The sequence below is a fragment of the Maylandia zebra genome, linkage group LG13, assembly GCF_041146795.1.
Source record: "Maylandia zebra isolate NMK-2024a linkage group LG13, Mzebra_GT3a, whole genome shotgun sequence".
In the NCBI taxonomy this organism is placed as follows: Eukaryota; Metazoa; Chordata; class Actinopteri; order Cichliformes; family Cichlidae; genus Maylandia; species Maylandia zebra.
Window position 1 is genome coordinate 27227560 of NC_135179.1, and position 13274 is coordinate 27240833.

At 42.4% G+C, this 13274-nt stretch overlaps 1 protein-coding gene across 1 annotated transcript in view; it reads left to right on the forward strand.

Moving 5' to 3' along the window:
• The window catches only part of dntt (deoxynucleotidyltransferase, terminal), a 106303-nt gene that overhangs the window by 28769 nt on the left and 64260 nt on the right, over positions 1-13274 (forward strand). The window contains exons 5-7 of the mRNA XM_004554552.3: positions 1046-1117; positions 1320-1443; positions 4016-4148. Of these exons, the coding sequence (XP_004554609.3) occupies positions 1046-1117; positions 1320-1443; positions 4016-4148 (329 nt within the window). The remainder of the gene's footprint in view (positions 1-1045; positions 1118-1319; positions 1444-4015; positions 4149-13274) is intronic.

The window sequence follows — 13274 nt, forward strand, 5'->3', positions numbered from 1 at the left end:
AAGTGACCTCTCCTTCTTGTTCTCCTTGCACAATTCAGACGCACGCCTTTCGCTGGGGTTGTCTCTTTGAACAGTTTGCTGCTCAAAACACCAAAAATGACATGACACAAAAAACAAAGTGAAACCAAACAGAGTGAAAACAAAATGCTTGATGTGCCTGTGAACATCGGAGCGACACTCTGTCAGCAGCGACTGAACTGCTCACTGCTGACTGAACATCCAAAGTGGGGAAAATATATAAACCTACTGACATGAAAGTCTGGGAGCACTGAGGCAGAGTTGGGGGATGAATAGTCAGTATATGTGTTTGCTGTATGTGTGTGTGTGTGTTTGTGTGAGAGAGGGAGAGGAGCCGTGCATGTAAAGAAGTGTGTCTTTCCCGGAGCGGGGAGTATGTTGAAGCATTATCCGTGCGTTTTGAGGTTGGCCTTAGCTGGGGGCTTGAAAAGCAGAGGTGGACGGGTGGATGCATCACTGAGCAGTGAAGGCTGCTTCAAACTGCATTGTACTCACAGTGTGGATGTTAGGTTCACTGGCTCACCGATACAGGCTGTCATCCATTCATGCACAAGCTCAAAATGCACACGGATACTTATCCCAGAGCAAAAGCATGCAGGCTCATTTCCCCCTGGCCGATATTAACCAGATAGCTGCTACCTGATTCTTCGCATAATGAAGACAGTTAAAATGTGACCAGCAAAATTGGCGGCACTCTCACTGAGAGACGCAGGCAATTAAATGCAGAACAAAGCGGTTTTGGAGCAAACAACAGAATCTGGGGGAAAACATTACCTTGGGGTTTTTTATGATTGCCATAAAACAGGTATTAATCCCAGGTTTCGCAACAACAAAGCCATTATTTGTCGAAAGGAAAAGAAATGGAAATAAGGACGCCTGATATAAGTGGATGGTTTCTCAAATAAGCAGCGATTTGGGGCCCATTTGTTAATAGCCGGCTGGGGGGGAACCCAGGGGAAAACACGCCGATGCTGACACAGACATTGCTTTCCTTGATGATAATATCATCCGCCTTTGTGTTTTGCAGGAGATCCTTCAACACGGCCACTCGTTTGAAGTCGAGAAAATACTCTCGGATGAAAGGTATCAAATACTAAAGGTCAGTGGATGAATAACAACTCAGTCGATGGCTCGCTTTCTCCATTCTGGAGCTTTTAACTCGCTGTGAAAATGATGCGCTCTGTTGCTCCCTCTTAAGGACTCGGAGCTCTTGGAAACTTTGAATGCTTACCTCTTCTCAGAAGAACCTGTCATTTCAGAGCATGTCTCCTTGATTACATACTTACCTCGTTTCCTGCCAGCTGTTCACAAGTGTGTTTGGGGTTGGACCTAAGACAGCTGAGAAGTGGTACCGCAGAGGGCTGCGCTCATTCAGCGACGTTCTGGCGGAGCCCGGCATTCATCTCAACCGGATGCAACAAAGTGGTACATCAACATCTCACCATCCTCGCTCCGCCACTTTACAAATTATAGAGGAAAAATTTCAAGTCGAGCTCGCTTCCAAGAGAGACTCAAAGGCCTAATTGTTAAATCCCTGCGGGGGGTGGGGCTGCATGTCGTTTGGGACTTTATTTGTGCCTTTTTTTTGTTTACTCCCAAAGGATGTGAGCCTCTAGCGGTAATGTGTTTTCTCTAAAGTGAGATATGATCAGCAGGGAGTTTACTGTAAAAAAAACCACAACAGGAGAGTTTTTCTTACAAAAAAACAACAACAACCTAAATCAATAAGTAGTGACTCTGAAGGGGAGGCATGGTGCAGACGTCTCACCACTCTGTCGCGCCAGAGCGGGCCATCGAATTAAGTTGGTGCTAAGATTTTTTCAACAATTTACAGCCCACGGCCACAAGAGTGGCTCTGTGAGGCTAAAAGAAAAGCAAACTGGCCAAAAGCTGAAAATTTATTTTTCATTTGTGGTAGTTATTAGTTGTTTTTGAGCCATTCTACAAAGATGCTTTTTCTGAAGGTGAGATATTTCATGCATTTATGCACAGAGGATGATTCTGAATGCGAGGACGCCCTGCTTTTGTTCGTAGCTCCAACAGCAGCTCAGATTCTTTACTTCTCCTGTGAAATACTTCATGGATTGACGCTTCGTCTTGTCTTGGTTTTCATAAAGCGCAGATGATGTGTTCTAAACAGTTTAACTTCACCTCCAGCAACTGTCGCCAGGCCGGTATTTGTGGTATACGACAGCATAAATTTTAGCATATACCCCCACCTCCCCTCAATATTTATTCTGTCCACTGGTTTGGCTCGTTTGGCTTTTGAGTGAAATTACAACCGAGAGCATGTCACACATTATTGAGATGAACAACTCTTTTATGCCACTTAAAAATCAGCAAGCACGCAGCTGGGAGACACCGCTCCATCCTGCTGCTCACTTTGCAATTTACAACAACGTTTTTTTACGGCGCACAGATGTGTGTTGTTGTGAGGATTTGCCGTGCTCTTCACACGATGAGGCCTCTCATTTATGATGAAAAAAACAGATAAAGCATCCAGGTTTTCCATGAAGGAGATAACATACACTTATTTGACCTCTAGTACTAGTAAGAGCTGTGAAATGAGCAAATTATTAGATGCTTCTGGTATTAGCGATCACACGAGGTCCCCTGGTAATTAAATATCTTGTGAATCTCCATCTTTGTGTTAGAAAGCTAGCATTTGCTAATTAACATACAGAGCGCAGGTTTGTGTGGCCTTAGATGTTTTTCAGTTCAGGTGGAGCGCTCTGTTCTCGTGTGCTTCTACGACATGCCGTGACATGAACTCGGAGCCTCCGTGCAAATTTTCCGTGAGCCGTTGTCATTAATCTCAAATTCATTGTTTATTTTTGTCGGAGGAGTTTCTGACTACGAAACGCAGATTTGATGGATGCTTCATTCACAAGTGGGAGCTGAGGTCGGCCGAGGCTGATGAGAACGTCATTAATTTCCGCGGTCATAAACCGAAGTGCTCGGCGTAAAGTTTAAAATGATGACCTGATGAAAATCGAGGGCCTGCATCAAATATAACAATCCACAGAGATGAAACCCACAAATGTGAACCTGTTTGTGGTGCTAAAGGAAAAAGTTTGCTTAGGCTTCATGCTTAAGAAACCATAAACAGACAGAATTAAAGGTGTTTGGAGTGCCTCTCTAAAAAATATAAAAGAAACAGATGTGATCAAATGTGAAAGGAATACGTGAGTGAGAAATATGAAGAAATATACCAAGACAGAAGCAGCCAGACATGCAGATAGCATCAGCTTTCGACAGTGACATATACCCCACAGTGCTCTCACATATGAAAAACAAAATACTGATATTCAGCTTTTCATTCGTCCGCATCATTTCTCTGCTTCTTCTGCTGCTTGGAGTGTAGCTGGATGGTAATTCAAAACACTGTACTGCATCGCTCGCAGGTTTCCATTCACTTTCAAACTCCGTCCCATAATGTATTGCGCTGACAGACACCTTCATCAAACTGGTCGTAATCGATCACTTGGAACACTGCGGTGTCGACTCCGTGCGGAGAAATACCGTGTGAGTTTTTGACGTGGAAAATTTGTCTGAACCCTGAACCCTCCGTCGTGCTCGACGAGTCTTGAAAAAGAGCAGAAACACGAATAACCCCATTTAATTTACTTCATTAGAAGCAGAAATATCATTAAAGGTTTTCTAATTAATTGTTGGGGGAAGCTCCATTCTTCGGTGGGGGACAAAAAAGAAATGGATAATTAATGCTTTTCATGTAGCACAAAGACAGAGGAACATACAAATCAATGAGATACCGATTGATCCACGAATTATAATTTTTGCACCGTTTCTGCGCTGCTGCAGTCGTTTTGTGTCTGCAGCGGTCGAACACCGGCGGCCGTCTTCTATCAGCCAGGAGAACACATCCCCATTTTTACCTTACCTTTAATTCACTCTGACTCTCCAGTTCCCCGGAGCAAATGGCTATGATTGATGGCTGGCTTCCAGACTAATAACCACGTGGTCTTTTTCCCTGCAGGTTTTCTGCATTATGGAGACATCTCCAGGGCTGTCAGTAAAGCAGAGGCCCAAGCCCTGGGGAACATTATTGACGAAGCTGTCCGTGCGATCACACCGGACGCCATACTCACACTGACAGGTGGCTTTCGCAGGTACAAGACTTGTCTCCTCCTTTCAGTGTTGATATTTGAAGATGAAACACAACGGCACCTTCAGTCTTTCCTCGCCCCTCCCCATCCCCCATTATTGTTCTGTTCATATTATACACAGGGAAAGCAAAGACATTAGCAAAGCCTCAAGAGGTCTGCTTGATTCCCAGGTGGATCTTATTACTGTTATTATTATTATTATCTGATATCAGAGCATAGAAGTCACAGAGTGAGTGTCTGGGTAGAAGCGTCAGAGCCGCTGGTGTCTAATTGCATCTTGCAGTTTTCGAGAGTTCTTAGACAAAACGGATTAATTTGATATTTACCACCGCAGAATATTCCCCATCTGACGCCTTTGTTCTTGACAGTAAAACAGAACGCCAGATAGCACGGGTTACTAACGTTTTGCATTTACATTAAGATGCTAAAGTGCATTACATTTGTCAGTCTCAGAGTGCACAGTGAGTGCGCTTGTAAAGCTACCTGCTGAGTGCCACTGTTCGCTCGCAGCCGGTGCCTCCCTCCATTGGCACGTCTTTGTGGTGCTGTTTCATTTATTTATTTATTTGTTTATTTTGTTATGCGCAGTGCTTTGTGGCTCAGTAAGTGTGGAGCACTCCGCTCTGTGGTGTTGTAAAAATCCAGCCGTAACCAGTGGCGTGTGAGGTAAATAATTCAAAAGCAGTCTGGCAGTAAGGATGGGCGCTTGCCTCTCTACAGGGGTAACAGAGCTGCCGCGGCTTTGCTGATGGTCTTTAATAGTGTCTGGACTGCAAACATCACATGTTACTGGAGTTATTCCTGCTCCCTTAAAACCTTATTAAAGTTTTCCTTTTCTGCATTTGCTGTATTCTGTTTGTCAGAGTTTGGTAGAAAATTACTATACGCTAACTTTTATAACGGGGAAAAAAAGTCACTTTAGCTACAGGACCGGTATCGTGGCATTATCTCACATTTGTCAGGTGTAGCCAAAGGCTTTGCAAATTCAACACACTTTGTAATATACAACACCGATTTACATGCTGATCCTTACAGCATACTAGCTTGGCAGCAAATGTGCATGAAATCAGAGTACTTCACTATTTTATACTAGGAGGAAATATTTGCAGCACCAGATGCCGACTGCAACTCCAGAATGACACAATTGTCTAAACAAAGAGACAGCATGGTGCTTTTCCTGAAATCTGTTTCTTACCTCAAGCCGTTTAAACCACGTCCACTGTTCATTTTGATTTCTCTTGCTGTGAGCATTTTCTTTGCGCATTGCAAAAAAAAAAATTGTAAATCAACAGCCAAACCCTAAAATCATTTTGTAGGCCATACACATGTCCCTTCATGGATTTTTAGACCAGTGTTGAGACTGTAAATGAAATCTATTTTATTTGCAGTTCTTGTAGACCAATCAGAGGTTGATACAAAGTAACCTTTAACACTCAAACTAGCAGACAAGGACGCCTTTATCAAAGAAATACCTGCTGCCTACACGAATCACACGCGAGTGTTTTATTAAAAATCACCTGTGAAAAATATGATATATACACTCAGTGGGCACTTTATTAGGGATGGCTTAACTTAATTTTATTAAGGAAATGGTATTATTTCTCTGCTCAAAACATACATTACATAAAAAACAAAACTATCCAAATGTACCTAGCCCTCTGATTACCCCCCCCTGTTAAATTATGAATTAATTGTGATTGACAACATTTCTTTTGGGAAAAACTGAGTCCAATTTCACTACCCAAACTCAGGCCTGATTACTGCCAGAACTGTTGAATCAAGAAATTACCTAAGTAGAAACTGTCCGACAAAGTGAAGTAGATTAAAAGATAAAAAAAAACCAAACAAAAAACCATCATGCCACTAAAGAAACAAAATCACTGACATCTATCAGTCTGTAAAGGGTTACAAAGCTATTTCTCAGGCTTTGGGACTCCAGTGAACCACGATGTAAGCCTCACAAATGGAGAAAACTTGCAACAGTGGTGAACCTTCCCAGGAGTGTTGGGCTGACTAAAATTATTCCAAGAATCAGGAAGTCACAAAAGAACCCAGAACAACATCTAATGCACTGCAGACATCTCTTGCTTCAGTTAAAGCCATTGTTTATGATTCAACAAAAAGAAAGACGCTGGGTAAAATGGCATGCATGGGACATTTCCAAAGCAAAATCTTTTGGGAAAAAATTCTGTGGACTGACAAACCAAATACCTTTTGGACGTTCTGGAAGTTTTGAGTCCCTTTACATCTGGCACAAAACCAACACAGCATTTCATAAAAAGAACATCACACCAGCCGTGGTTGTAGTGTGTTTTCCTGCTTTAGGACAACTTGCTGTAATTGCTGGAGCCATAACTTCTGCTCTCTACCAGTTCATGCCCTGAAGCTCAAGCGCACTTGGGTTATGGAGCAGGACAATAATCCAAAACACACCAAAAGATGAAGGTTTTGGAGTGGCCTTGTCAAAGTCTGTACTTAAATCAGACTGATTTTTGGCATGATCTTAAACCTTCCAGGGTGGAAGAATTAAAACAATTCTGAAAAGAATAGTAGACCAAAATTCCTCCACACTGATGTGAAAGACTCATCCCCAGTTATCAAAAACACTTGATTGCCCAGGATCTTGCAACCAGGTGTCGGGTCTAGTGAGCAGCTGCTTTTTCACACAGGGCCAGGTAAGTTTGGATAACTTTTTATTTAAACAAATGAAACCATCATTTAAAAACTGCTTTTTGTGTTCACTCGGGTTATCTTTGTCTAATATTAAATTTCGATTGATGATCTGAAGCATGTAAATGTGGCAAATATGTAAAAAACAAGAACAACCTAAGAAATCAGGAGGGGTGGGCAAATGTGTAAATGGGAAAGATTCACAAATTTCCTAAATAAGGATGTTGTGAAAATCCACAAGGAAAAAAAAAACGCTCCAATCTTCAAATTGTTAAATGACAGCTGGAATGATGTCTGATTATGTAAATAACTGCTCAGAGGGGAAATGTGGTAAGAGAGTCGAGGAAGGTGATTAGAGCATCATGGATAGTTAACTTCAAGAATGAGGGAGAGGAGCAGCTCAAGATTTATGGGCCAGGAGTCTGCTGCAAAGTGTAAAGGGGCCTGCAAGAGCGCCTTTATGGCTTCAAATTCGGGGAAATGAAACACACATTTACTTCACCCCATATTTGGTGCAGACTTTGGAGAGAGAGAGAGAGCGAGATAGACCTAATTGGAATCATGCGGCGCTATAATTGAAGAACGATAACTTGTGCATTATCAGGAAGCAAGTAAGTAATTTACCTTTATCTTGTTGAAAGGCTGATTCTCCAGACATGGTTTAAACACAGTGGGAGGCAGTATGAGGTCTATTACACCAAAATAGTTCATATGCTTTCTAAGATGCCAGCAGTACCACTAATAATCCACTTACTCGTTTCACGGTGACATATTTGAAAATGTTCCCTTCTAAAGTCCTGTCAAAGCTCGATTTAATTACCTATAATTTTGAGCCTGGTGTAGAGTCTCTTATTAGCTTCATCTTTCTAGCCGATACCCCTTGTCAAAAATGGAAATGTGCATATCCTATATACCTCCTTAAATAGCTGCACCCGGCTCTGGCAAATCTTTCATCTCGGCAGAAGATGCACAAAAAGATACCACGACTCCCAAAAGTTTTACAAAATAACTCGTGTGCTGGAATAAACTCAGGCTGTCATCCACTTCAGAGAGAAACAGCGTGGCGAGGATTTGTTGATGCCACTGACATTAGCCTTATTGAAAGGACAGCTGTGGAAGGCGGGTGACAAGTCTTAAAGCGGTTTTGTTGGAGGGGAGGATTAAAAATAGATTACACTTGAAAATACAGCTTCTTCCACAACTGCATGTGAAGGCTCACGCAGTGTCAGCGGAACACTGTGTTTATTTCAGTATGAGGCAGGCAAGTCCCTACTGAGGGACATCAAATTGTCTGGAATATGACTCAAAGTGACACTGATGAGGGGGGGGGGGGGGGGGGGGGGGGGCATTGGTGTCTCCTCTCAAATCCGCAAACAGCCGCCGAGTCCCACCGCACAGTTTGCCTTGAACAACAGCTGAGATAAGTATTCCTTATCGGCTTAGTTCGGGGTGTCGTGATTCTAAAACAAACCTCATTATCAGCTTGCAGGGGAGGAAAGAGCAAAACAAGCCATCTGGTCATGAAGAATAGGCCACACTTAGCTGCTTTTTCCTGTTCTCATTTCATATCTTCCTGATTATCGCCTCGCACTGCTGTGTTAGCAAGAAATGTGGATGGGAAGGCTGATAGAAGGGGAAAATGATGCATAGTCACAAACAAAGCCTGGTTGCTTTTTTGTGACCTAAGTTTTGCAGAGCTTAGCCTGCAGACGCCCGTAGCCTAACACTTCGCAGATCTGTATTATTCATGCGTGTCGTCATGTCGTCCACACAAAACTGTAAATAACCATGTGTATTTCATTGTCTTTGTGCAGTAACACTTAATAATTTAGCATTTTCCCTCACGCGATAAAAGACTAGATGGCCTAAATTCAAACCAGGTGTTTATCGACGTGCAGCTGTGCCCGAACGCCTATCAATTCTTCTGTTTTTACCCACATCTTCACATCCATCCATCCCACTGAGCAGGAGTAGGTGTCCAATGCTAAACAGGAACAGAGCTCTGAAGTTGCACTGCTAAAGGCAGAGACGAAGAAGAAGAAGGAGAACCCCTGGTATGCTGGAAGAATGTGCACGACATGCTGTCATCCGCCTTTCCGCTGACTGCTGCTGAATTATCTGCACTGACCTGACACATACTGATGCTCAAATGGGAGGGAGCTGAAAAGCGTAAATGCCGCTTCCCCTAAAATAACCTTCCCATGTTATCCCCTAACACACACACACATACACACACAGACACGGAAAACCACTATTTGACAAGATTAGGTCGTTCTTAAGCTCTGATAGGAGGTAAACCCAATTTATGCTGATGATCTCTCTCTGTCTCCTTCCCGCTTTGGTTTCTTTGCTATTCTCGGCACACATTTATGCAGTGCACTCGAGTGGGTTTTGCCGGCGCAGCAGAGGCTAACAGCGAGACTCACTTAACAACTTAAGCGCACTGTACGAGCTGGAAGTGTTGTGGAATCTCAGCTTTGCCAATTAAAGCTGAGTGTTGGGAGATTTCATAGGCAAAAGTTGCTCAGTCAGCAGATGGAAATCTGTGATGCATTCTCAAGTAGCGCTGTCCTAACAGTCAACTCATTAAAGAAGTGCCAACTCTTCACATCGAGGCCTATATATGTGTATGTATATACTGCAAAGTCTAAACACAAGTGTTAAAATGAATTCACTTAACAGCTTTTGATATTTAATACAAAATAAAACAGGCTCACAAGGCAAATTGAATAAGTGTTACCAAAGACGCAGCTGCAGAGTGAACCTGTAAACCAGGTGCTCGATTCTGTAAATGCCACAGGGGTACACGCTGTCTACTGCTAATGCTAACCATTAACATTATCATGCCTTCTGCAGCTCTAATGGCTGTTTTCTATTACTTCCTTGCTCCCTGAATTAGCCACAGTGACCTTTGAAGCGTTCCCGCAAGCCATTCACAGCCTCTGCACCTTTCTTCACTCTCGCTGCTGTCAAGCAGCAGCAAAGAGAGATCAAACACCGAGCCTCGTGCCTGCAGAGGCTTCTTTAGAGCTGTATCGCCCCCAACATTCATTGTCACTTTGCTTTGTTGTTTGCTGTGACACTGGTGCTTACGTATGTAGGATTTTTCGCTCGTTGTTTTTTCAAAAGCTTTTGTGTGTGCGTGTGTAGGTGTGTGTGAGTGGGTGTTGGGCAATGATTAGGGTGAAATAATGCAAGGCCTTCTGGCAGGTAGTGCCAGAGCTAAACTTGACGACGGTCGGGGGTATCTTCTGTTATTTGAGGGCACAACTTTAGCCCTGGTTTGTTTCTGTGTATTTGTGTCTACACACACAAGCTACTATAATCGCCAGAAACCCACAGTTTCTTTTCATCATTCTGTCTGACTGCTGTTTTTGAGTTATCCTGCAGCCTGTGACAGGATGCACTGTGTGAAAGGAAGGAAAACCCCTTGGACAGGTGGGCCAGTCCATCGCAGGGCGTACATTCAAACCCATTTGCAGTCATATTTACACTTCTGAGCAGCTCATCGTTTGTCTTGAAGGCTTAATTTTATTATCGTCTGGCTTGAATGCCAATGAGCACGCCAAAGTACTCTCAGAGCATCATTACTGGTAGATACACATACGTCATTGAGAATTTTAAAGGAAACCTCAAAGCAGTGAATATGCTTCTGTGAATATGATTGTAAGCACAGATGCTGCTCGTGGTGTAAGGCACACGTGGGTGTGTCCAACTGCTTTTGTGATTGTGTTGACTGGAAGCGCCTCTGAAACCCTGGCACAGCACAGACTGATCTTAACTGGCTGGAGGATGATAAATATATTGCTCGTAGGAGGAATGCATTATCAGCAGGTGGAACTGGAGTGGACCTCAGCCACAGCCACTAAATTGATCTCCTCTCAAGAGCTTCAAAGCACAGATATAAACCTCCTTTCAAGGACAGTCGTAAATTCCCATCAGTTTATGTTTTGAAAGTTAAATAATAATGGATATATATGATTAAATATTACTAAATTGATATGATGAAACCCAGTTCGAGTGGGTCACAAGCTAGCGTATATTGCTCGTGCTGGTCCCGAGCCCGGATAAATGGGAGGGTTATGTCAGGAAAGGCATCTGGTGTAAAATCTGTGCCAAATCAAATGTGCAGATCTGTTCGCTGTTGCGACCCCCTGGGAAATAACGGGGCAGTCCAAAGTGCCTTCTATTAAACGGATATGATAACAATATATCAGTATTATAATGTGCATGACTGCATATGTACATTGTAAATGTAATATAACTGTAATAAGATAGCATACTCAATGCAGAAATATAGTACATAAACCAGACCGCCACATCATAAAAAACACTTACAGGTGAATAACATTGATCATCCAATTATGATGCACAGTTCTGCCGGGAAGCTATGGCTCCTGGCTTTCACTCTGATATTACTTTGACACCTATCACCTACTCATATACTAATGCAGACCAGCACTCCCCATATACATTGTGAAAAGGCTGTTAGACAGATAGAACATGTATATATAACAAAACAAAATACCCAATATATAGTACTGTCTTATATATATATATAAGTAACTAAAATTTTATGTTCTGAAAGAAGCAGAAACAGGCATAAACTTATATAATCCCACGTCTTCTTTCTGTCTGATGAATGGCAGCAATATACTTCCTACTTTTGTACACGCACTTCTTTTATCCTGTCAATTTATGTAACTAATAATACATAAGCTCTATGTGTGTTAAACTGTAGGCCTGCCGTGTGTATCAAATCAGTTTCACTCATAATGAAAATTTTTTGAAAATGTTTTTTAGCTTCAAGTATGAAAATCGGACAGTGGGTGGTCCTCAAACAGAAAACAGGCAACCGGGTTTTAGAAAGCAAAAATCAGCCAAAAACAAGAGGGAGATGCTAATTTCTGAAGACATTAAAACTGAAATAATTCTTGAACCGAAACTTTCTTCAGCATATCTGTGGTCACCGTATGGCTTTGATAACCAAAGATATGAATTTAGTGGTTCCTAGTAATAGCCTGTTCAATAAGTTGAGACAGTTTCCTGGAGATTAGGCAGGTGATCAGAGTAACAAATGCTCTCTGATCTCTATGTCTCTGATAAGTGGGAAAATAATAAAGCCCCCTGGAAATGCCACAAGGTTGCCGTGGAAAGATGATTCCCTTCACAGGCCGGTGTCCTGTATGGCAGTTTTTTGCTAGCCAAAATTAAATTGGATTTTAATATTACAGTGAGTTATTGCTAACAAAAATCAATCAAACAAACAAAAATTAAATTATAATATAGAGATGGGAAAAATGCCAGAACTCAAGGCTTAGTCAAAGGGGAACGGTGCCACCACTGTGACAACACCCTTTGGTTAGTCTCATTGTGAAACCTCACAAAGCTTGTTTGCGGTTGATAATGCACACTTACAGTCTACTGACGTGTCAGTCGCATAGTGAAGCACACCCTGCTTAATTCTGCTTTTTGCCTCAATCCTGTTATATTTAGTAAGAATTGAAACGAGCAACTGAGACTGTAGACTCATAGTTCACAGGAGCAGGTTTCCAATACGGCTGGACTCAACCAGCAGTTCTCACTGACGTCACCCCCTGCTGGCCATTACAAAAAGTGAAAATTAGTCTATAGCTGGGAGTTAGAAAACTATATGGGACTGTATGTCTGTGAAGGTTCTCAGTCATCCAGGTCATTGTAGTCTAAGGAGCTTGGAAAGAAAAAGCATCTGGACTTCTTTAAGTTGCTTGAAGATGTTTCACCTCTCATCCAAGAAGCTTCTTCAGTTCTAGGGTCAAATGGTGGAGAGTTCCAGATTTAAGTCCTATGAGAGTGACCCCCAAGAGGGACATGGACCTCAGGAAATCACATGATAGGTTGGGGCTAGGTTTCACAGTGAGTTCACTCGAAACCTTGGCTGATTGTGACCTACACCCGTTTTCACACCTTGGCTCGTGTGATTAGATGGAGGATCAATAGGGGGTCCGTGTCCCTTTTGTTGGACACTCCCTTAGGGCTTAAATCTGGGACTCAACATCATTTGACCTTAGAACTGAAGAAGCTTCTCAGATGAGATGTGAAATGTCTTCAAGTAACTTAAAGAAGTCCAGATGCTTTTCTTTCCAAGCACCTTAGACTATATGGACTGTAATTTCCAAAGAATATCTACACGCCGCATTCGCACCATCAAGCCCGGGTTTAGTACTAACTCCGAACCATGTGTATTCTGAAGAAGCCAACAACTAAATCGAAATAAAAACAGTTGCTCAAAGTGTACACAAACTGACCAGTGACGCCAGCACCCCAGTGTTTGCTTGGGTCCACATGTTTAAATTTGGTCACTCAGTCAGCCTGACAGTCCTTACTGTTTGATCAGGCTTCCCTAGTGTGGTTGGGTGTGACAGATTTACGCATAGTGCAACACGCTTATTTGACATTCAAAAGATTTTGATAAACAAA